Genomic DNA, 25,742 nt, shown 5'->3' on the forward strand with positions numbered 1-25,742 from the left:
AAATGTGGTAAGAATTGTAAAGGAAGACCCTCTGTATCATAACAGAGAAAGAGATTAAGAAGGGCATGCAGGTTAGAAATAGATGACGCCAGGAATGGTTGTGGAAGCAAAGAGAGATTGAAGAAATTTACGAGTACTAGGAAATTGAAGTTAGCAAAAAGCTAAGGATAACATGTTGGCAAGCATAACTTTGGCAATCATATGAGTTTCTCTTCGAAATATAAAACGAAGTCATGATCTAGTGAGGCGTGATAAACTACTTCTTCTTCTTCTTTGTATTTGATGGACACATTGAACTGCAGGTGTAGGCAAGACCAACTAGGTTCCCTATTACCTACAGTTCAATGGATGGACATTATTACTTTTGCTTTAAGCTCCAGTACAAGTGCAAAAGTGCATTGTTGGGCCACAAATATGCGGAAGGACGTTATGTTCAGTGGTATATGGGGTTCTGTTCTTGTTTTATAGGTACTTGTGCTCATCCTCTGTCCATTATACTGCTGATAAACATGCTTGTTTTCAATAAGCTTCTTGTTGAGAAATAAGTTGCTGAATATGAAGTATTGATAACAATAAAAGTATGATACACATAAAGATTTTATTTTTTAAGAATTTGGCTTTAATTTTTGCTATATCTACTAGATTGCTTTTGGTAAGATGCTTCCAAATTAATGCCATGCCATATGTTATTACGGGGGTAATTTTCAATTTAAATATTTCCATTGCTGTTGCCAGCGAGATCTTTGGTAGATTTTCTACAGTAGTCATGGCTAAGGTTGCAGCTGTTTTTCTTTCTTTAAAATGCATCGTGAAAACAGTTCCATAAGTCTGCAATGTGACCCCTAGATGTTTAAAGTATGGGATGATATTGCTAGTGGCTCATTCTTGTATGTGATCTGGCAATTGGCTGCTGACCTGCCTCCTTTCCTGAATCTCATTGTCACGGTTTTCTTTTCGTTAAGTTGTAGTTCATTTCTGGTGGCCCACTTTTCCAGTTGGTCAAGGCCTTCTTGAAGTTCTGTTATGTCAGGTGACATAAGAATCATGTCGTCGCCATAGGCCAGTATTTTGACATCAGCTTTGATGTATTGAACAATAGTGGGCTAAGTGGATCTCCTTGTAACACGCCATTTTTCTGTTCTAGTGGTCTGGATCGGTCAACACTGTCATCTATCTGTACCAGGTTATGTCCAAGTATATTCCTAATAATTCTTGTGATGTAGTTTTCCCCTATGTACCCTTCCAGCTTTTCTATTATCATGGACCTGCTTATAAGGTCAAATGCCTTGGTATAGTCCATGAAAGTCACATGGAGCTTTCCTCTCGGATACCTCAGGGCTTCCTCAATTTCGTCCATAAAACATTTCACAGCATGTAAAGTCGATTTGCCCTTGGTGAACCTGAATTGCTCTTCAGGGATGAATTTCTCTATCATCTTATACAAGTCAGGAGACTCGTTAGGATTTTGAAGGCTGTGCATTCCAATGCTATGCCCCTGAATGCATTTGGATCTTCAATATCTCCTTTACCTTTATATAGGTAACAGCTTCAGCATGGATTAACGCAAGATTTTTGGCACTGTACCTTGTTTCAGGCATTCGTTAAATATGTCCGTCCATAGGTCTAAAAAGTATGGTGCCGTGCTTTTGATATGTTCATAGTAAATCCCATCTGGTCCACATGCTTTATTAATCTGAGTGTTCTTTATTGCTTTATCTATTTCTGTTCGAGTGAAAGGTTCAAAATGCACTTCCATATTATTTGTTGCTTTTGGTCGTGTTTCACATGCCTGAAGGACTTTTTTTAAATGGTCTTCCCATACATTCAATGGTATAACTTTCAGGAAATGACGCTTTGAGTATAGTGCCTTGTGCCATTTCTCTGTTGATTGTTTTATCATCTTCTGTTCTTCCCTTTTTTTTTAAATTCTTCTTTTGCGCTTTTCACGTTTTCTTTGTATTGTTTCCTGGCATCGTTGAAACGCTGTAAATGAATAGCAGTGGGTTGTTTTATTGCTCTGTGTAGTGCTATTAAGGCCACTTTCTTCGCTTGGGTGCATTTTTTATTGAACCACAGATTTTTCATCCATTTTGGTCGAGAAATGTCGACGGTGTTATCTTTGCTATTGCCGAGTCCAACTTCCCCATCCGTATTTCCTGCTGTATAAAATGCGTGTTGATGTGGGCAATTGCATCTGTGTCTATTCTTCTGCTGAATTTTATCTTTTCCTTTTGGGCATTCGCTTGTTGAATGCTTGGCAGATTTACAGTAGTATCCACAGGCAGATGTTTTCTCACGACTACGTTCATGATGATGTTTTGTTGAGCTATACTTGCATTGCTAAAGACTAGATCTATTGTACTGGCGCTGTTCACACCTATATAAACATTTTTGCCGCGTTCATTGATAAAAGTTAGACCTTCCGCATTTATATAATTTATTACTGCTTTTGTTTTTGTTTACTCTAAATCGATTCTGCAGTTCAGATCTACGGCTAGTATGACAGTGCCTGTACTGGATAACATATGGAAGGCGGCTGCTAGTTCGTGTATTATGTCCTCTTCCTTATATTCTGGTTGAAAGTACCGGTAAGTACCTACCTATAATTTTACATGGTTTTGTTTCCACAGTTAGAATATTGTCTATTCTTAGAATCACTTTACAGGGAGCTAGTTTGGATTTTAGAAGAACAGTTATACTGCCTTTAGGCCTTCCTCGATCTCCTTGTTTCGCAAAAGAGTGTACGGAATAACATTTTTCGTGGCTCCATTCTGATGTGAGGAAAGTTTCAGTTAGTATCACTACGTCATATGTCTGTAGGAGGTCTTCTGGGACGAGTCGGATGGTATTTCTAATTCCTTCAGAATTCCATAATAATATTCTCACCGATCCTTTGGGGTGATTCGTTTTACGTTCTTGTATTATTCTCTTTATGTTCATTGGCGAGGTTTCATTACAGATGTGAGACCAGGTTGATTCCCTGGTTCTGTCCGTTTGAATAACGGCGTGAGAAACAAAAAAAGTCTTACTACCACTCCTTGAGGCCAGGAATTTGCTTTCAGTTTCCCTGAGGTGTGCCATCGGGAAACCTATCTTGAAGGCTTTATTTAATCCTCTAGTAATCAGTTCTTCACATTCGATATTGTTAGTTATTCCTTTTTTGTAGAGGTAGCTTTGGAGTTTTTCAGTTGCGACTTGTTTTGCTAGTCTTCCTACATAGAGCCATGCCATTCTCTCTCCTGCTTGAATAGTGTTGTTTCCTTCAACCGAAGACCCTAGTATAAATCGCTGCCGTCTTCTCCGTTCTGATTGGGTGAAGCTATCCATGTTTTCTTTCTCCTCCTCGTGTTCTTCAATTAGATCTGAATCTCGTGTGTCCTTGCTGAAATAGTCTGTGTTTTGGTGATTATAAGGGTAAGTTTTCAGGTTCTCGGGTGAGCGGTTGTATTCTTGGAAATGTTATTTGTAGTTGGTTGTTTTCCGGATTTTGTCAGGTTCCGTTATGGAAGTATTGCGTATTCTAGTAAGTTCTGCTTATGACACTCTTCTATCAGTTTTGCAAGAGCATCGTCATGTCTCTCTTAAAATCAGTTCGCATGTCTTCCAGTTCTTTTCGCATGCTCTTTCCTGATTTATATACGATGAAGTCTTGTTCACAGTTATAACACAGCCATAAAAGCTTCAATTTCTTTCTGCTTGTCGATCTCAGGGCGTTGAATTGCCCTTGCTGTTTATGTTACAGTGTTGCCACAACCTACTGAAATAATGACGACGCGGAAACTCGGCAATACATTTTCGATTGTTACGGGCATTCATGTACAATGTAGAATCCCATGATGGTACGCTTTTCCGTCAATATTTCTTCATCCTGTGTATCGCCTTCGCTGTCCTCGCAGTAAATAGACTGGAGATTAAATGCTCTATAAGATCAAAGAGTATGATACTAACATGTTAAAAAAAAAAAGTATGTCTTAGAGTCTTAGTTATCCAAAAATGTACTTGTCACTTTACAGAAAAAGCTATTGTATATGAAATGTAATTATTGTGTCGCCTTAAGAAAAGTATGAACTGTATTGTCCCTATTACGAGGCAGAGGTTGATGAGACTTTTTGTTACCAACAAATAAAGTAAAGTATCTTAAATCTCTGCATCGACTTAGAAGGGAAATTTCACTAGTTGGTGCACCTGATCTACTTTTTTTTTTCTTTTGCCTTGAGTGTAACGAAACAAAAACAGCATACCATACGGATCTGACAGATTCTACAGTCATAAAAGTTGCCGACTGTCACGTGTTGCTTTAGTGTACATAATGATGAAAATCGTTTACGCTGCACGGCCGCGCATATGAAGGAGAAAGTAATTGCTTTGTCAGTGTTGTTTCTGGGGTGCCTCTGAAAAACGCACTCTAACCTAGAATTCGTAATTTGTAATGCAACGTTATATTATCATGGAGAAAGAAATTGACAGCGATGAATTGTGGCATTGGGACTGGAAAGTTATGTGTGGACCTGATGGTTTTAAATTATGGTCTGGGAAAGAACATAACTTAGGGTTATGTTTTCAGGAACTTTGTCTTCGAATGCCGGTTTTGGTATTGTTGTCTCTAGTATCGGCGTACTATTGTGGTAGAAAGAGCAGTTACGTTGTCAGAAATGAACAGAGAGTTTGGTATCTGTTCTTTCGGAAATTGGCAACTTCTATGTTAGCAGCAATACCAGTGATAAGAATATGTGTAGCCATCTCTACAGTTCCCTCATCTTTGTATGCTGTGGATTATTTAGTATCTGTTGCAGAATGTTTTACATGGTCAGTTCACCTCTGCTACATTTTTACAATGAAACATCACTTGGTCTCCCATCAACGAGGATCTGTATTCATATACATCTTATGGATATTAACTTTTGTGATGGAAGTGATCTCTCTTAGAACGTACTATACGTCATATCGTAGTTTGCCTGATTCTGCTGCTCAGTACATGGCAATACTCTATGGATGTAGCATTTCAGCTGTGGTCTTTCAAAGTATCTATGCTATCACCCTGCTTTCAAGTGGAATGCATGGTGACTCAGAGGCATACCATGATGCAAGTTTGCAGAGCTCTGAACGACAGTCTTTATTAGGTAAGAAATGTTATGCTAATGTTCATTTTTATTTATCTTCCTTTAGTTCCTGTGCATTCAGTTCATTATATGAACAGTAGCTTTTCTGAAGAATTTAGATTTCCTACGTGGTGTTCTGGTAGATGTCGGTCATTCATTTGTGGGAGACTTAGCTGCTGATATTAGAAGGTGGAATATTAGCCTCCCATTCAGCTTTTGTAAATCCCAAGCTTCTTACTTTTCTTAATACACCAAATGTCTTTAAATGAGCTTTATCAGGAAGAGAGAAAAATTATCATCAGGGAAAGAAGAAAAAGTTATTACCTGTACTTCTAATTTTTTTATTAGATAATTTAGAAAGCTGTCTGGGAGTCAGCCAAGAGGATTATATTGCCAAAGATAAATGAGCTCAGGTGTGATGTTGGCCTGTTAATTTCCTCCAATTTGATCAATTTAGGTGATGTTTTAAAATACCTTAAATTTTTTAGGGCCTATAATTCCCCTTTCATACAAACAAATTTTGTGCCAGTAGTCAGCTCTCGGGTATGTAATTGTTTCACGTTTGTCAGTGATACCTTTGGAAGAAGGAGGTACTGGGGAAGTGTGAGGAATTTCTGTACAAGATGTACTATATGCCTGTATTGACGTATGTATTGGAGACCTTGGCAGTGACAAGAGGAGAGAAGAGTAAAATTCAATCCAGTGAAAATAAGTTCCAGAACAGCATAGAGGTTATTGTCACAGTACATTTACAATTTGTGACTCAGTGCTGATAAACATATTAACTTATAACTAATAATGACAACAGTGAATACAGTAATGTGCTTCTACTTAAATTCATCTTCTGAATACTCTTTTACAGAACAATATGCCTTCTGAACAAGGTGTTTTATTTTATTCCTAAATACCTGCCCGTTGTTAATGTTTTTATATTATATTGGCAGTTATATATTTATCCCCATTTAATGTGGACATTTTTCTTACAGTGAGAATCTGTGCATCTTATATTTTAATGTATTTCTATGTCTTGTGTTACAGCTGTGATCAGTTTTGCTGCTAGCATAGTCCTCACGATTGTCATAGATATACATAAATATGTCATAGAAATACTGTGATGAAAAAATTAATATTTCTAGTTTTTAAAGACAGATAGATTCTCATCCTGTGACATTACCCCAGAGAGACATGGCATAACTGAATGAAAATACCTGTTATGCTATCATTTTTAGTTTTCATGCATGGGATCTGAGCTAAACAAGTAAGCAGCGTTCGGCTTCCTACTGTCAAACTGAATATGGTCACACCATCCCTGAGTTTTCATCAACAATTAGCCCTAGTAGTTTCGTGGATTTGACCAGAGTATTGTATTATTTAATAATTTGTCAAGTGTGTTTTTGTTCTGCACAATTTTGAAGTTTTGTCATGTTAACATTAGACCATTTACACAGAACCATTGGTCAAGATCTCTTAGGGTAGGCTGCTGTACACTGCATTCGACATATTTCTTACATTCATTCATTTTATTATTGACTAGCTGATGTACCCGTGCATCGCTATTAGATTCTCAGAAAGACTGACTTTGTGGTTTTCCTAACTGAAGTCAACATAGGTCATTACAAAAACGTCAGTAAGAATGTAGCGATTAAAAGCAATGTTATCAAATAAAATACTTGATCAAATGAAAAACTGCACATTATTTCACTTTTAACGAACAGTACTATGGTGCTGATCTAACAATCCAATGTTCCAGAGCTGGAATGACCAGGCTGTAGACTGCCATGAACATTACTCTGCCATTATTCCATTAAATATGCACACTGCTCATTCCAATCAGTGCCTCAGAGTAGGGATTGAATAGCTCGAATGCTATGATGAACCAGTGTGTTCCATACCAGTAGTATCAGAAAATTTATGAACCAGTGGAATGGCATGCTAAAGAAGAAAGTTATCTAACTCCCCAGCCACTTCCCACCAATATTCAGGCAGGCTGTTACACTCGGTACGACCGGGCGAGTTGGCCATGTTCTTTTTCTCCTCACCTGGCAATTTGGCTGTGCGGTTAGGGTGCGCAGCTGTGAGCTTGCACCCAGGAGATAGTGGGTTCGAACCCCACTGTTGGCAGCCCTGAAGACGGTTTTCTATTGTTTCCCATTTTCACATCAGGCAAATGCTGGGGTTGTACCTTAATTAAGGCCACAGCCGGTTCCTTCCCATTCCTGGCCTTTCCCATCCCATCATCACCATAAGACCTATCTGTGTCGGTGTGACGTAAAACAAATTAAATTCTTTTTCTCTTTTATCTCTGATAGGGGGTTTTACTGCTGCGTAGCGAGTATAACAGGCTGCCTGAATATTGGCGGGGAAATAGCATGCCATTCGTCTGGTTCATATATTTTCGGATACTGCTGGTACGTAACACACTGGTCCATCATAGTATTCCAGCTATTCCATCCCTACTCTGAGGCGCTGATTGGAACGAGCAGTGTGCGTGGTCATTCAAGCTCTGGGGCTTTGGACTGTTAGATCGACAGCATAGTACTGTTCGTTAAAAGTGAGAAAATGTGTGGTTTTTCATTTGATCGAGTATTTCATATGATAGCATTACTTTTAATCGCAACATTCGTACTAATGTCATAGTAATTACCTATGTTGATATCAGTTGGGAAAACCACTGAGGATGTAAAAAGGCAGGTGGAAAGTGAGTGTCTGTCATTATAATGAAAACTCCACAATTTGATTGTGACTGATGGTAGGCAAGAAGACCTACCATTACAGTGAAAATTCCCTAACCCAGTTTTCACACGAGAAAATACATATGGAGATTCCCAGTCACGTTTCTGGGGTAACGTTAAGAGCTACAAATCTTACTCTCAACCTGTGTACTACCTAACCTAGAATTCTGTATACAGTGTAGAATTCCGTAGCGAAACACAGGTACATCAGCTAGTTCTGAACATAAACTAGAAGTACTTCTAGCTTTTTTCCTTTATTCAACATCCTTTTTCTGCTCTACTGAGCTGGGTATACATTAGCCTTTTCTAATTTGTTCTGTCCAGCTGTAGTTGCTGTTACACTTTTGTTACCATTGTGTAGGCCTATCTCTCTTTGCAAAGTCTGTCCATACTTGCTTTTCCCAGACAAGTCTTCCTCACAGTCTTTTTACTGGGACAATCTGATTAAAGTATATTCTTGGAGTTCTGTCCTGTCAGGAGCCATTCCTTTCATATGGTCATACCACTTAAATCTGGGCCGATGACGTAGAGGTTAGGCCCCTTAAAACAACAAGCATCATCATCACCACCACTTAAATCTATTCAATTCTTTGTTCACAAGCTCCTTTCCACTCCAAGTTGTTTGTTGGCTTCTGAAGGCAGGAGCAGAGTAACATCATTTCTAAGGCTTAAAGTTTACTAATTGGTCTTATCGAGGTAGTTCCCTCAACAGGAACCACACATGGCTTTTACTGTGTGACTTTCAAGGAATAGGGAATAGATCCATCCTAGAGAAGGTGACATACAGAGTGGTAGAGTTGTGAAGCAGTTTGTATTAGAGCGCTGATTTCTTGTCTGATGGTGTTACCAGACGAGACATAGCTGCCTAAAATTTAATATTTGAACTTGTTAATGCTGCCTGTGGCATCTTGACTTACTTTAAGGTGGACTGTTTCAGTTTTCCTGCTCATTGCTAAGCCAGTTATTTTATTTCTGTTAATTCTTAATCTCATCTTTTCAAACTCTTCCAGATCTAACTTTGCCTGTATCTCGGATTCTGTCTCTCTTCTTAACATCACATCATCAACAAAAACAACTGCTTGTCCTCTTTATTCACAGCCTTGATTATGATGTCTTTCTTATCTAGTCAGAGAAAGGGACATATATAGGATAGGGCTTGTTGAACTAATACCATTCTATACAATTTTTAAAAATTATTCAGGGAACTTTCACCAAGATAAAACATTAAAGGTTAAACATTCTAGTCTGGTATACTGATAAGACTGGGAGATATTTGAGTCATTTTAAATTCTGTCAATACTATTGTTTATATTATCTGCGCACTTTGTAGCGATAGATTTATACCCTAGTGCTGAATCGGTCGACTTCGGTTATCTTCGAGATTCGTTTTGGCATCCTTTGAAACACAAACTAAGAATCACTTATGATCGCTGTGCGACATCTGGCGTACATTTTACGTACTCGTACTGTTGTTATTTACACAGCAAAGCCAAACTATAAAATTCATGCTAGGAACACGTTTCGCATCGAAAAATGTTATATAGTATTAGGCCTATATATTGTTTGTGTGACACAGTTGTTGGCGTAAGATAATAAAGGTTTAGAAACTTCAAATCGATCGATCATATTATCGATTCAATTCAGATTTCATTTCCATTCAGTTGGCAGTATTACCGGAACCGGCAGTGCTCCCTCCTTACTCCTCAGCCGAGTACAAAAGTCTATCACTAAAAAGTGGGCATACAATATGTATTTCAGTACTGAATTGTAAAAGGTGTCTAAATTACTTATCCAGGTTCACCGAGGGTGAATTCTTACAGCCGCTTCAGAGAAGAACGAGACCCTCTTTACCTCGGCATGGCAATGGAAGGCGTGTCATTCACTTCTAAACTCTTCTTCTTTTGGGTTAGTCCCCTAATGGAAAAGGGAATGAAAAGGAAGTTAGAGCAGCCTGATGATCTATATGATCTTCCTATTAATTTGACTCCACCGTACTTGTGTAACCAGCTGGAGCAAGCTATGGGTTCTTTTAGGAAGAGGAGGTATCGTGAAGACAGGAAAGGTGAGTCTTTGTGCTGTGTTTTCCTTTTTAGTATTTTTCTATTGTACTTAAGGATGGACTATCCTAAATGATATTCAAGCTTGGTTTACCTTTTTAAAGGTTTTTTACAGCCCATAGACATATCATATCAAAGTCTTGAAGAGTGTTGCCAATTGTCATGGGATTTTGTTTAATTTGTTGTATGATTTTGGACTGCTATCTTGAGATACATAATTTTCATATTAAGTTACACTTGGGGTTTTATATTCTTTGGCAACAATCAGTTTAAATGTGCAAGATCATTTAAGTCCTTTTATTCTCTGCATTCTCCGGCCTCATGGCTGACTGGTCAGTGTCTTGTTCTTCACATGTAGGCATTCCGGGATCGATTCATGTGATTGTATTTCTAGTTCAGAGACTGGACATTTGTGACGTCACCAATCATTCTGCAATTTATACTCGACACATAAACCCCCCGCTACATTAACATACATTTTACTGTAGGCCCTACACAGCAGATGCCATCCACTCTCATCAGAGAGTCTGGCTTAAAAGGGTTGCACCAGGATGATGATATATGTCGAGTCCTCAGCCTAAAGGTTGGTTGGATCTCCAATTGTTCCATCATCAGATGCCATAGATAGTCCAAGAAATGAAAGTGGCATCCTCAGCACATATCCACATCAGAATTCGATAGACAGCCATAGCAATTTCGTCAATAAAATGGTGTGTGAGGAGGAGGAGGATGAGAAGAAGAAGAAGAAGAATATCTTTCTTGCATACACTACCCTTCCAATAATCCTGTATGGGTCTGAAATATGGGCACTCCTCAAACAGACCTCAACAACCTTGAGATATTCCAAATGTGGTGCCTACGTCAGATACTGCGGATTTCTATATGCTACCATGTTCAAAACAGTCATTCATGAAAGGTGCTACCACCAGGCACCCATCAAAGAACAGATTCAAAAGCAGAGATTGCAATGGTTCGGTTATGTTTGTAGAATGAACACCACCCGACTACTGCACCAACTCCTTTGGCAAAAACGACTAACACTGTGGAGGATCCGGTGAACGGCCCCAAAGAAAACCTAGCTAAAGAACATCAAGGAAGGTCTGAAGGGCCACAAAAGCGACTAACCCTATGGAGGATCCGGCCCCAAAGAAAACCTGGCTAAAGAATATCAAGTAAGGTCTGAAAGGCCACCGTCTTAGCATCAGTGATGCCATGGTCTTAGCATAAACCATAAGGAATGGAGCCTGTCATGAACATTGTCCAGAATCCAGCAGCACCCACCCTCAGAGCACCAACAAAGAAGGCTTGCTTTTCAATGTGAGTCCAAGTGTGCATGTCATATGGCTTCTTAACAAACATTTCTGTAAATGACCGATCTCCTAGCAGCTGTTGATGCCAGGAATTCAACATTTTAAAAAACACATGGAGGGTTTCAGCCAGTGTCACCGCAGCGCATTTGTTATGGCGCGATCCCATCAGCTCAGAGGTTCGTGTTCAAATCCCTCCTCTGGCAAAGATTTTTCTTCGATTGGTGCTGCCAATAGGCATAAAATCTCAAGGATAACTTAATACAACCACCTATTCAATACTTTGCGCTTTACTTTACTTGTAAAGTGGTGCTGTCAAGCCAGTCTTAAGCCAAGAGCAGATTTAGCAGCACCTCCTGACAAAACTCACTGGAAGTGATCTGATTGGCTAACTTCAGCAGCTGATAAAATGACAACTACGCAAGATATCAATTTTTTTTTTTCAAATTATTTACCAGTATGACCAACTGTCTAATGCTTATACACCTGGTTCATGTTGTTTCTGACCACCCTATATATGAGTTCTTAAGCAGCAAAATGCTCATGTAATTGGGAGAAATTTTACTTTTAAAAAATGCATTTATTGCATATGCAAAGTATTTTAGCAGATTCATCCTAAATTTTGGATGAGGAGTCCTGTCTGGAAACATTGGACTCATCCACTTTTTTGTACTTTGTACTATTATTACTTTAGGTCCTTATTTTTATTTCACTTCTTAGTAATGTTCATTTTGGCTTCGCTCACAGATACATCAGAATAATCTTTGCAGAAGTGATATATTGAATGTTGTATCATTGATTATTTATGAATAGTCATTCATGCATGGTTTTTAAGCTAGTTGTACTGCTCTTGAAGATAAGGGAGAAAAATGAATTGCTTTCATTGTTTGTATATTTAATACTTTCCTTCTAGTTGAATGGTATGGTAGCATCAATGGGTCTACTGGTGAACAGGATGTTCCAGATGTTACTTACAGGACAAAGGAATATTCCCGTCCAGTGTCGTTACTCAGAGCTCTACACTCATGTTTTGGAGCTCAGTTCTATGGAATTGGGATCCTGAAACTGATAGCTGATATTGCTGGATTCTTCGGTCCCATCCTTTTACACAGACTGGTCACTTTCATCGAGACCAAGTCTGAGGCGATACAGGATGGTTATATGTATGCCAGTGGACTATTCGCTGTCTCTTTAATTGGTAGGTATTTTTAAAATTATCTCTACAGTCTTAATGTACAACATTATGTGATATAGATTCAAATTTACTTTGCATTTCATTAACTTTCTTTCAAAGCTCTGATATTCTTGTAAAGAAGTTCAAGTGTAAGTGTATGGAGACATGTCTTTACTTCTCTGCTAATGGCTGCATAGCACTGTTTTTTTGCAAGTTGCTTTACGTCGCACTGACACAGATAGCTCTTATTGCGACGATGCGACAGGAAAGGGCTAGGAGTGGGAAGGAAGCGGCCGTGGCCTTAATTAAGGTACAGCCTGGTGTGAAACTGGGAAACCATGGAAAACCATCTTCAGGGCTGCTGACAGTGGTGTTCAAACCCACTATCTCCCAAATACTGGATACTGGCCGCACTTAAGCGACTGCAGCTATCGAGCTCGGTCATAGCACTGTTACAATAGAGTAAAATAATATCTTATTATTGGTCCACCTTTTCAATACAAAATGAAAATTACATAGGGACTAGTTTCGACCTAGTAATAGGTCATCATCAGCCTGAAGTAAGTCAAAGATCGAAGAAAACATAAACAATGTAAACACAAGTACAGTCTCTTTAAAGGTACATACCAAGTGGGAAGTTGAGTAAAGATATATGAAAAATAATAACTCATCCAAATTGACGAAGCACTGAGCGGAATTTATGTAAAGTTCGGTGCGCCGTATATTATAAAAGACCACTGTGCACTAAATGATGCAATAAAGAAGAATAGTAGGTTGAATGCTGGCTTCTTCTTAGCTGTTGTATAATCGAAGAAATTTACGTCGTGTTTTATAAGCTATTGATAGACGTCAAAATACATGGATGTTGGAAGGCTCTTCAGTTTTTTTTGAACATGGCAATAGTTGCGTGTGGAGGCTTAGGAAACCAGAGAAGCGTTATATTATGTTAAAAAATAGAGATCCTTAAAAAAGTCCCGTGCGTTGTATAAATTGTGGAAATGGAAATCGAAAAAACTTGGTTCTTAAGCGATAATGTTGTTCATTCAGAGATCGATTGAAAATAAAGAATCGTAACATAGTCTTCTCAAGATGTTCATAAACCAGAATTAATAGACGATGCGAAGTATGATGCTAGGAGAAAGCTCTTCTGCTTCTGGAATCTTGAAGGACGATGGATGTTTCACGAGGTGGAGCAACATATATGGAGTTAAATAAAGGTGGAAATAAATTCGCAGTTCAATGCGGACCATAAATTTGATTCTGAATAAAAGACAGTAAGATTTTTTTTTTTTTTTTTTTTAATATGTCAAAAGGAAAACTCAAGCGTGATGTGATGAGCTGAAGAGAGAAACGGAGGTAGGAAAGGATCAAAGGAAATTTTGAGGAGGTGAGGGAAGAAAAATGAAGGCAGGAGAAGAATATATAATTTTTTTTATTTTTTTATTTTTTATTATTTTTTATATTTTATTTTTTAGCTGAAGAGAGAAACGGAGGTAGGTAAGGATCAAAGGATTTTTTTTTTTTTGAGGTGAAGGAAGGAAAATAAAGGTCTGAGTTTTTTTTTTAATTTATTTTTTTTATCTGAAGAGAGAAACGAAGGTAGGTAAGGATCAAAGGATTTTTTATTTATTTAGCTGAAGAGAGAAACGAAGGTAGGTAAGGATCAAAGGATTTTTTTTTTTGAGGTGAAGGAAGGAAAATAAAGGTCTGAGAATTTTTTTTTTTATTTATTTTTTTTTTTGAGGTGAAGGAAGGAAAATAAAGGTCTGAGAATTTTTTTTTTTTTTTTTTTAAGGTGGGGCTGAGGGATGTGGGAATATGGAAGAATGATTAAGAAAAGTGCTAAAAATAGAATGAACAATCGGACCTTTAATATTAGATTTTGATTGTCTGAAAAGTTGAATTAGCAGGTCAAAAAGAATGTTTGATTTTTCGGAAATGTCATTGAGATTGAAATTGGGATTGAAATATTGGTCTAAATTTATAAAGCAATTCTCTGTTATGTTAAGGAGGGGTCCTTTATTCATAATTTTGAGAATTGTCATATCTTGTTTAATGTCAGTAAATTTATGATTACAATCATTCATGTGCTGACCAACTGCAGAAAATTTATTGTGTTTTTGGGCATTGACATGTTCAAGGTATCGTATTTTAAAGTTTCTTCCTGTTTGTCCGATATAAGAAGAATTGCAGCTGTTGCATTTGAACCTATATACACCAGATTTTGAAAAAGGGTCAGTTCTATTAATAGATGATGAGTTGTGTAAGACATTAGCGTTATTATTGTTGGTTTTGAAGGAGATTTTAACATCATGTTTTTTAAAAACGTTAGTGACCTTGTAAATATCTTTATTGAACGTGAAGGTAGAAAATGAAGAAATTTTTGGTTTTTCTTTTTTCAGAGTGGTTAAAGGACGATGTTTGTATTTATTGATAATACTTTCAATGAAAGAACTATTGTAACCATTGAGTTTTGCGATCATACGGATATTGTTCAATTCTTTTTTAAGATCACATTCTGACATTGGGACCGTATAGGCTCGATGAACCATACTATTATAAGCAGCTCTTTTATGGATTTGTGGATGATAGGAAACTTGATGAATAGTGGAAAAAAAAAAAAAAAAAAATTCTCAGACCTTTATTTTCCTTCCTTCACCTCAAAAAAAAAAAAAAAAAAAATAAATTCTCAGACCTTTATTTTCCTTCCTTCACCTCAAAAAAAAAAAAATCCTTTGATCCTTACCTACCTTCGTTTCTCTCTTCAGCTAAATAAATAAAAAATCCTTTGATCCTTACCTACCTTCGTTTCTCTCTTCAGATAAAAAAATAAATAAAAAAAAACTCAGACCTTTATTTTCCTTCCTTCACCTCAAAAAAAAAAAATTCCTTTGATCCTTACCTACCTCCGTTTCTCTCTTCAGCTAAAAAATAAAATATAAAAAATAATAAAAAATAAAAAAATTAAAAAAATTATATATTCTTCTCCTGCCTTCATTTTTCTTCCCTCACCTCCTCAAAATTTCCTTTGATCCTTTCCTACCTCCGTTTCTCTCTTCAGCTCATCACATCACGCTTGAGTTTTCCTTTTGACATATTAAAAAAAAAAAATCTTACTGTCTTTTATTCAGAATCAAATTTATGGTCCGCATTGAACTGCGAATTTATTTCCACCTTTATTTAACTCCATATATGTTGCTCCACCTCGTGAAACATCCATCGTCCTTCAAGATTCCAGAAGCAGAAGAGCTTTCTCCTAGCATCATACTTCGCATCGTCTATTAATTCTGGTTTATGAACATCTTGAGAAGACTATGTTACGATTCTTTATTTTCAATCGATCTCTGAATGAACAACATTATCGCTTAAGAACCAAGTTTTTTCGATTTCCATTTCCACAATTTATACAACGCACGGGACTTTTTTAAGGATCTCTATTTTTTAACATAATATAACGCTTCTCTGGTTTCCTAAGCCTCCACACGCAACTATTGCCATGTTCAAAAAAAACTGAAGAGCCTTCCAACATCCATGTATTTTGACGTCTATCAATACCTTATAAAACACGACGTAAATTTCTTCGATTATACAACAGCTAAGAAGAAGCCAGCATTCAACCTACTATTCTTCTTTATTGCATCATTTAGTGCACAGTGGTCTTTTATAATATACGGCGCACCGAACTTTACATAAATTCCGCTCAGTGCTTCGTCAATTTGGATGAGTTATTATTTTTCATATATCTCTACTCAACTTCCCACTTGGTATGTACCTTTAAAGAGACTGTACTTGTGTTTACATTGTTTATGTTTTCTTCGATCTTTGACTTACTTCAGGCTGATGATGACCTATTACTAGGTCGAAACTAGTCCCTATGTAATTTTCATTTTGTATTGAAAAGGTGGACCAATAATAATATATTATTTTACTCTATTGTAATCACAGTTCAATACGGATCTATCATTATGAAACTTATTTCTTTTAATTAATAGCACTGTTGGTTGGGACCTAACCTATACTCGAGGTTGTGGTGTCAAATACTAGTAATACCAATATAATTGGTCCATTATTGGACATTATAAATTTTCCAGCTAACTCATTCCTGTTGACAGCATTTTGCCCCAGTATGCCATTTGGGCTCTTCAGTTGGTAACAAGCACATCTACCGAAACGCATGGTTGGTGCATACCATAGAAGCCACTGCGTAGGCTACTTAGGGCCACCGATAATCAATTTTTGTTTCGTCAAATTCTAGCACAGTTGATTGGTGTCTAAGATTACCCATTAACAAGACACCTTCGTCAGTAGATTTATGGATATCTTAAAGCATTCCCCTTTTCAGAGCAAGATTCCATCACTCTGGTGTGTCTTCAAGTCTGTCAATTGAACAGACATTATACTCATGTTTTAGTATTATTAGAGCTTTCTTCAGCTTTTCTGGGGTCGTTGCAGCTACCTAGGCTCATTTTGATTTTGGCCAGGGATTCAAGGCTCTTTCTGATGCCATGTGAGAATTGCAAAACGGAATTTGAAACTCAGCCGACCAGGTAGAAAGCCAGCTGATAAGCCACTGCATTGAACACCTACCCCGCCAACTGTTATTCTGTTATTATAATAAGAAAGGATATTTGTTTGGTCTGTCTGTTAAATTGTCAGCTTGGAGGCCGGTTGGATCCATATATAGCATCACCAAAGGTTATACAGTTGTAGAGAATCCACAAAAACCAGTGGCGGCACCATAATGATGTGTACGAGGCATCATGAGGAGTGAGGCAGTTTGCATTGCTTTCCTCACTAGGCCAGAATGTACTACTTTAGTATAACCAGCCCTATGAATAACACCTTTCTTAACATCCAGATACACTAGTCATGCTCTGAATGTCATTACTCAGCATCTCCCATACCTCAGTAGCTTTCATATTCTCACAGCCATAGATAGGTTGAGACCTCTGTGGAAGGTCCAGTTGCTCTGTCCAGTTCCAAAAGACGGATACAAAAATATTATATCCACCAAGAGAGAGCAGCAGGTACAATTTATTCAGTATAGTAAACTAATTAACCCTTACCCCTCGAATTAAAGTTCTCTGTGTTGTCTCTACTACTTATAAGCTATAAATTTCATTTTTGTTCTGCATTGAAGTGCAAATACAGTGAAACTCGGTTAAGAAGTTCCCGCATAAGAAGTTTTCCCGCCTAAGAAGTGTGATATTCTTGGTCCCTTGGTCAGTTTCATTAAGATACATGTATATTTTTTCCGTTTAAAGTGTTTAGTTGTAAATATATTTCCTGGTTGAACAGTTCAGATTTTAGAGCCCCTTGAGATAGAAAACGTCGCTCAAAGCAGCCCATGGTTAGAACACTCCAGTCTCCGTGCAAGTTGCACCCTGTGTTAGACCGTTCGCGCGCTTGCGGTGTATCTCTGGTGTCCTGGAACTTGTGCGGGCTTGCCAAGGCCATACGACGTCATGCTATGACAACACGGACACCAGATGCTCACTCTCACCTGGTGGAATCGAATCAGACCCATCAGTCGAAATTTCCACTCCACCATTCCATCTAGCGGAATAGAATCGAACGGGATTCTACGTGGGAAACATAAAGCACGCAATGGATGGTTTGATAAAACTTTAATGCAGTAATATGCGGGCCGCGACAGGGTAAAGTCATTATTCGAGGTGGCCTAAACATAAATTAAAAACCGTGACGTGTATTTGTCCACAACATGACTGTTAATCTACCACAAAATTGAATATTCTAATCTGTTTGATTTTTCATTTCCTTGCTTATTTCCTTCCAGGCATTCTCTCTTACGTTGTTGTTGCAATAATACTTATGGGTCTTGTCGTAGAGGGAATTATGTTTCTGAACTAAACTGATAAGATTTTCTGTGTCCATTATTAGTGAGGTGGACAAAAACAATTTCCCGACTCTGTGCAGGAAACAGCCGACTTGCCAGCAGCCAGCTGATACACATGCCGCCAAACAGCTGGCCGAAAGATCCCGATTGTCTACGAAGTTGAACGAATGTTGATAGCCAACTGGGTGTTGGTGGGAGGCACACAGAGGCATTGCAATACCACGTGTTAGCATAAAATTGAAAGTTATTTTTAATTTTACCTTTATACGAGCTAAACATTGTATTAGAATGTCACTCGTAATTATTACATCGCATTATTAGAACGTAGCACAAGGATGAGGAGACATGAAATAAAATTCTCGCGGGTAAAGAAACTGTTTATGTTTAGATGTGCTAGTGTTGCTACTGCACCTTTATCACTCCCACGTAATGCCCCAGATACTTTTCCATGCACTCATTTCTGCAACTTCGAGCACCAAGCTCAATAGTTGCAGTTGCTTAAGTGCGGCCAGTATCCAGTATTTGGGAGATAGTAGGTTCGAACCCCACTGTCGGCAGCCCTGAAAATGGTTTTCCTTAGTTTCCCATTTTCACACCAGGCAAATGCTGGGGCTGTACCTTAATTAAGGCCACGGCCGCTTCATTTCCACTCGTAACCCTTTCCTGTCCCATTGTCGCCACAAGACCTATCTGTGTCGGTGTGACGTAAAGCAAAAAAAAAAAAAAAGAGGCAACTTCGAACTTATGTTTCTGTTCTTCATTACCTATAGCATGAAGAGGATTGAAGCAGGAAAATAAACTCAATACTGGCTTGGCCATGTGGTACTTGCGAAACAGCCAGAAACTACGCCCGTTGCCGTGACAACCAGTAGGAATGCAGGGACGATTTAGGCCTAGGTTCTAAGAATCTCTAAGAATAAGTTGCCAGATTTCCCATTTGCTGCCATTACCCTTGATGCAAGTGTCGGGGGTGTGAGGGAGATAGAATGCACATGCTAACAAACTGTAGTACACGTCTTGTCTTTGCGTCTTGTAAGCCTAAGCTACGGATTTCCAAGCATAGTGTAGCATCGTAATTAGTATGAATAGGATTCGGTGAAGTTAGTCGTACTTGTAATATCAACGTACAAATGTTTTAAGTGAAAATGAGCGGAACTCATAGGAAAGAGATCAAGCGAAAGTCACTAACAATAAAAGACAAAGTGGAGATTATAAGGAAAGTGGAGTCATCTACACTTTCTCGTGTTGCTTTGGCAAAGGAGCTGGGGATGCCACCGTCTACTTTGAATGGCATTATAGCGAAGAAAGAAGAAATGTTTGCTTCTGCAGGGAATACTTCAGCAAATTGCAAGGAAGTTAAATCTGAAAAGTACGATGAAATAGAACAAGCTCTGCTAATATGGTTTAAACAGCAGCGAAGTTTAAACATACTTTTCAGTGGGACTACTGTGAAAGAGAAAGCCAAAGAATTGCATGCAAATTAAGGGTGCCTTTTACCACGTCGAACGAGTGGCTGGACCGCTTTAAAAATCGAGCCGGCATCGTTTACAAAACAATTTGTGGCGAAGCAGAGAGTGTAAGTGTGGAGGAAAGGGAAGCATGGAAGGAAATGATTCTGCCTGCTAAAATAAGCGAACCTTGCAACGTTTTTAATCTTGATGAATTCTAAAAAATGTCAGGAATTTACCGTGCAAGTACACCAGCAACAAGTCAGCTTGGATGACAGGTTCCCTGTTTGAAGAGTATATGCAGGCATTAGATGCGAAAATGGGGAGCCAGTACAGGAACATTGTGGTGTTTACAGATTACTGCCCGTGCTCATCCCAAGCAATGGCCCCATTTAAGGAACATCAAGGTAGAATTTTTTCCACTGAATACTACATCGGTACTACAGCTCATGGACCAAAGAATCGATAAGGTATTGAAACAGAGGTACCGAAAATCAGTTGTGCGCCATGTGCTGCTACGCATGGAAGCAGGCAAACCTATCTACAAACCATCTCTTTTGGACACAATGCATTTCATTGCCTCATCATTGGATTCAGTGGAGCCTGTAATAATAGCAAATTGCTTCAAGAAAGCAGGCTTCGGTGGTGGTACCAACAGCATTGTTATGGAAGTTGGTGATGAACAGCCTGGGTGCTGGAAAACTATACAGAAGAAGATGGAGATTACCAGTAGTTTCAATGACATCACTGCCATTGATGATATGGTAATCACTCAATTCAATCTATTGAAGTGCGATACAGACCATGAAGCTGATTTTATGTAATGGTAATCACTTGCAAGGAGCAGGCCATCGCTCAGATCTGCAAGGAAATTCAGCCAGGAAATGAGGAGATTGAAGAAGAAGAAGAAGAGATTGAGGAAGAGAATCCCCAAGACCATCTTGCAGTGCGGCAAGCATCTGCCTTGAAAAACTGAGGCGGTTTATGGAACGTTCAGCCAGTGTGCCTCAGAACACATAAAGGCAATGTGGGAAATGGAGAGGTTTATACTTCAAGAATGCAGTAAAAACCTGAAACAGTCAACCCTGGACAATTTATTTTCCAAGTAGGAGCCTAGATTTCTGTGTTTGAAAATTTATTTAATGTCTAATGCAGTACAGAATTTACATTATGTACAGTTCCCATTTGTAAATGTTTCAAACAAATTTATTTAAAAACCACCATTCCAATACTTTAAAATCTCTAAGTCTAAGATACAAATACTACATACATGTTAAAATGTTCCCATTTACCGTTTTAATGTTCTTAGTATTTCTTCTTATCTCTTATGCAAGGTTTTATATAATATGTTCCCTTCTCTTATCAAATATATTTATAATATGGTATGTTCAATTATTTTACTTTATCTCTAAAAATATTGTCATGATAATTAAATTTTTCTGTTAGCAGCTCTTATATATCGGCCTATTTCGGTATTGTTCACAAACAAGGAAATCTGTTGGCTGTGTGTTTCACATGTTTTCAAAGTACAGAATAAGTTTTTGGACCCCTTTTAAGAAGTTTCCTGCTTAAGAAGTTTTTTTTGCAGTTCCTTGAAAACCTTCTTAACAGAGTTTCACTATGAAATAAATTGACAAGAGCACCTTTTCAATACAATATATCAAGTAAATTTTATTACATCAGATTTTGGGATTAGTTTCAGCCACTAATTTGTGGTTTGTGAGGAAGAGTTAACAAGTAAAGAAGGGTTACAGTGATGAAAAAATGAAAATCCACAGCCTGTTTCCAGTCATTCGACCGGGTCAGAAATGGAATAAATGAAGCCCCCATCTAGCGGTGAGGATAGGAATTGTGCCAGCTGCCGAAGCCTGTCACACTCCTCTGGGGCAATGATTAATGAATGACGGATGAAATGAAATGATATTGGAGAGTGTTGCTGGAATGAAATATGACAGGGTAAACCGGAGTACCCGGAGAAAAACCTGTCCCGCCTCCGCTTTGTCCATCACAGATCTTGCATGGATTGACCGGGATTTGAACCACGGAACCCAGCGGTGAGAGGCCGGCACGCTGCCGTCTGAGCGAAGGCTCTCGGTTACAGTGATGCTGGGAGCTAATATGACGGGAACCGAAAAACTAAAACTTCTAGTAATCGGAAAATCGGCGAAGCCTCGCTGTTCCTCGGGTGTGAATTAATTACCGGTCACGAACGAAAGCAACCCCCCGACTCGCGGATGACAAGCTCCATTTACGAATCTCAGCTGCGTGGTATTGACAAGAAGTTTCAACGTGGAGGAAAGGTTATCCATAACGAACAGGAGTGGAGAAAACAAGGAATGGCCGGAGAGGGTTTCCAAGTTTCTCGGGAAATAAAAAATAAGGGATCAGCAGTTACAACATTTATTATATTAATAATGTAAAGACAACAATAAAGACTAGAGGGACTTTGACAATAATTAATGATTGAATATTATATTAAGCACAGGGCCTTGAGCAAAAGGTAGCCACCAGCTGTGCGTATAAAAATGTTAATATAAGTAAGATTGTTGTCTTACGACACCTGAGAAATTCAGAATATCTGAGTGATCACATTAATCTGAAGGCTGGTTGAAACCAGACAGATAATTGAAGTTAGATAACATGAATAAATAGATAAATATTAAAGTTATCAAGAGAATAACAGAGTTGAATATACAAAATTTTGATAACAAAAGGGTTACACAATAAATTTAACGTCAAAAACTTCATAACACAATAAAGTTGCAATTTGGATCAGAAAATCTTAAGTTGAATCTTGCAGCACTCAGTACTCTGCCAGGGAGTAAAAAGTTCAAAGAAATTTGTAAAGGACCTTTGTCCAGCAGCTTCATAGACGAACCAGCTGACATAAAATAAATGTGGTTTCCTATTTTCACACCAGGCAAATGCTGGGGCTGTACCTTAATTAAGGCCACAGCCGATTCCTTCCCACTCCTAGCCCTTTCCTGTCCCGTCATCGCCATAAGACCTATCTGTGTCAGTACAACGTAAAGCAACTAGCAAAAATAAATAAAAAGTGTCCTTGCCAAGTATTAGACACAACTGGTTAAAGTAGACAATAAAATCTCAGTAGATTAGCGCATATCTCACTACGAAGAAAACCAAAGCCCAGCCTGGCGTTCATTGCATATTTGAAGTAAAAATACAAAGGCCGGCCAAGCCAACATCGAGTGCAGCTACGTTGATTGACGAGTCATACTGTAGCGCTCAACACATGAGCAAAAGGCGAGGTGATTGACCTCGAGCAGAATGTAGTGAAGTATATGTTGACGAGAAGCCGTTATTCCAAATGTGTGCAGACAAGTATGTTGCCAAAATGAAAGTGCAGCATAGGAGCTGCCGTCGAGTACTAGCGGCGATTCCGGCAAGACCTGGAGTGTGAGAGGCAGCATTCCTGTGGACTTGATCCTTAATAGCACTGTAGAAGGTTCCAGATAGGAGGCAATATAGTGCTGTAAGACTAACAGAAATAATTACACAACAGTACATGAAAATCTTAACAAAAAAATACAAAATAGTGAGGGAAAGGGAGTCCAGAAAGAATATTAAATATTTTTAATTAATTAATATAATAAGGGCTAAAGGCAAATAACCGAAATGACCAATGAAAAAAAAAATAGAAAAGCGCGGAAGACTACACTCTCAATACCAATTAGAAAGTTGCCGGTGACATAAACAGTCATGTCAAGGTGATGCCACCAATCAACAAGCAAGAAAGAATGACGTAAGGCAGCGAAGAGGAGAGAGGAAATAGGCAAGCAGTGTTCCTATGACCTGTGACATGATTGCACGTCGAAGGGAACTTATTAATAAATCAGTAAAAAATAACCAAACCGAAACAATTAAGGTAAGAACAACATATAACATAAATTCAGACTAATAGGAGAGGTACCGAAAATAATGAAAATTACCAACAAATTGTACGTTCATGAACGCGTGAACCAAGGAGTGACTAACAAATTTTTTCCAAAGGTGTTAACGGAGGTTTGTTTCTTGTTTCACTACTGTTTGTACTGTATCCTGTCTTCTAAAAAAGTTACTATAATAAGTGTTTAAATTAATGTGATGCTGTAAAATAGAGTTTATTTGCATATTTTTAAGTACTGTTAAAAATAATGTATTCAGTATAAGCCGTACATATATGATTCAATTTTGTGCTATACATGCTCGAAAGTTACATTCTCTATATCTCAAAATTTCCATAACTTGAAATAAAATTTAGCTCCTGAGATGATTCGAGATATCGAGGTTCCACTGTATATTCACTATAAGAAAAGACTCCCTAGTCCTCTTGGCAAAATTATCCCCTGCAATAACTCCTTTGTTTGTAGCAAAATTACACTGTACAATACCCTGTTGCCAAGAGGATGTACTGGCTGCAGATGACCTCTTCACTCACTCATTGGTGTTTTTCACTTCACACATGCTTGGTACACGTCTTTTCTATCCCAAAATATCGTACAGTTACAGTATAGACACATTATGGTTTTTTAATCGGATGCATGTAATCCATCATTTTTAAATTCAAGAGCCCTTTCCTTTGCACTAATGTTGACCTTGGGCATAATACTAGTCGTAACAGAACAGAGAGAAAACAATAAGACTGTTACTGACCAGTTTCTTAAGCAGAATGCTGTACACGCATGAGTTGAGTTGATGGAGTGGGAGAACAAGTTCACCTTGTAAGACCATGATGAACATGATGGTTTATTCTTGCGGTGGAAAAACCCTTTATACATAGGCAAACACCGTGAGTTCACATTAATATGCATACAGAATTGATAAAGTTGACATATTCGTGTTATTGTCTCATTTAGTTTTATTTCACAAAATAAATTTGTGAAGTAGAGGGAGACCAAGATGGCCATGGTTAGACTCGGTTTCTAACGATTTAAAGATAGGAGGTATAGAACTAAATTAGGCCACAGCACTAGTTACAAATAGAGGATTGTGGCGACCTTTAGTAAATTCATAGAGGCTTGCAGACTGAACACTGAAAGGCATAACAGTCTATAATGATTATGTATGTATAAATTTGTCTAATTGTAAAATAGTTAACAATGTTATATATAGGTAACTGTTTCCCAAGTGTTTTAGAGAATATTTTTAAAAAGTCAGTGTTATTGCAAACACGATAAACACAGGTCCCTACCAGTTAGTATTTGGCTGAGGCAGGTTTTTCATGACATTAATGATGAAATAGTATATCTCAAGATCTTTGAATTAATCAGCAAGAACCTTACCTTTTATAATTCAGACATATTTTTCTTAAATTCACTTAAATTTTCATAAGGCATAAATGTTCATTTTTGCCCAAGCATCACCATTCGACTTGCCTTAAAGAAATTCCCATATACACATACATACATCATCATTATAAACCATTATGCCTTTCAGCGTTCAGTCTGCAAGCCTCTGTGAATTTACTAAACATCGCCACAATCCTCTAGTTGCAACTAGTGCTGTGGCCTGATTTAGTTCTATACCTCTTGTCTTTAAATCATTAGAAGCTGAGTCTAACCATGGTCATCTTGGTCTCCCTCTACTTCTCTTACCCTCCATAACACAGTCCATTATTCTCCTAGGTAACCTATCCTCCTCCATTCTCCTCACATGACCCCACCACCGAAGCCGGTTTATGCGTACAGCTTCATACATCGAGTTCATTCCTAACTTAGCCTTTATCTCCTCATTCCTAGTACCCTCCTGCCACTTTTCTCACCTGTTTGTACCAGCAATCATTCTTACTACTTTCATGTCTGTTATTTCTAACTTATGAATAAGATATCCTGAGTCCACCCAACTTTCGCTCCCGTGAAGCAAAGTTGGTCTGAAAACAGACCGATGTGAAGATAATTTGGTCCGGGAGCTGACTTCCTTCTTACAGAATACTGTTGATCGCAACTGCACCTTGATTCAATCTCACTTACTGTATTACCACCCTGGGAGAACACACATCCTAAATACTTGAAATTATCGACCTGTTCCAGCTTTTTATCACCAATCTGACATTCAATTCTGTTGAATTT

The 25,742-nt window shown here is 38.1% G+C and overlaps 1 protein-coding gene across 1 annotated transcript in view; it reads left to right on the top strand.

Moving 5' to 3' along the window:
* The first annotated feature begins 4,227 nt into the window (after positions 1–4,227).
* Positions 4,228–25,742, top strand: part of LOC136881318 (ATP-binding cassette sub-family C member 10) — a 146,842-nt gene continuing 125,327 nt past the window's right edge. The window contains exons 1-3 of the mRNA XM_067154131.2: positions 4,228–5,120; positions 9,627–9,893; positions 12,109–12,393. Of these exons, the coding sequence (XP_067010232.2) occupies positions 4,430–5,120; positions 9,627–9,893; positions 12,109–12,393 (1,243 nt within the window). The 5' untranslated portion in view covers positions 4,228–4,429. The remainder of the gene's footprint in view (positions 5,121–9,626; positions 9,894–12,108; positions 12,394–25,742) is intronic.

This window comes from Anabrus simplex, chromosome 9, assembly GCF_040414725.1.
Source record: "Anabrus simplex isolate iqAnaSimp1 chromosome 9, ASM4041472v1, whole genome shotgun sequence".
NCBI lineage: Eukaryota > Metazoa > Arthropoda > Insecta > Orthoptera > Tettigoniidae > Anabrus > Anabrus simplex.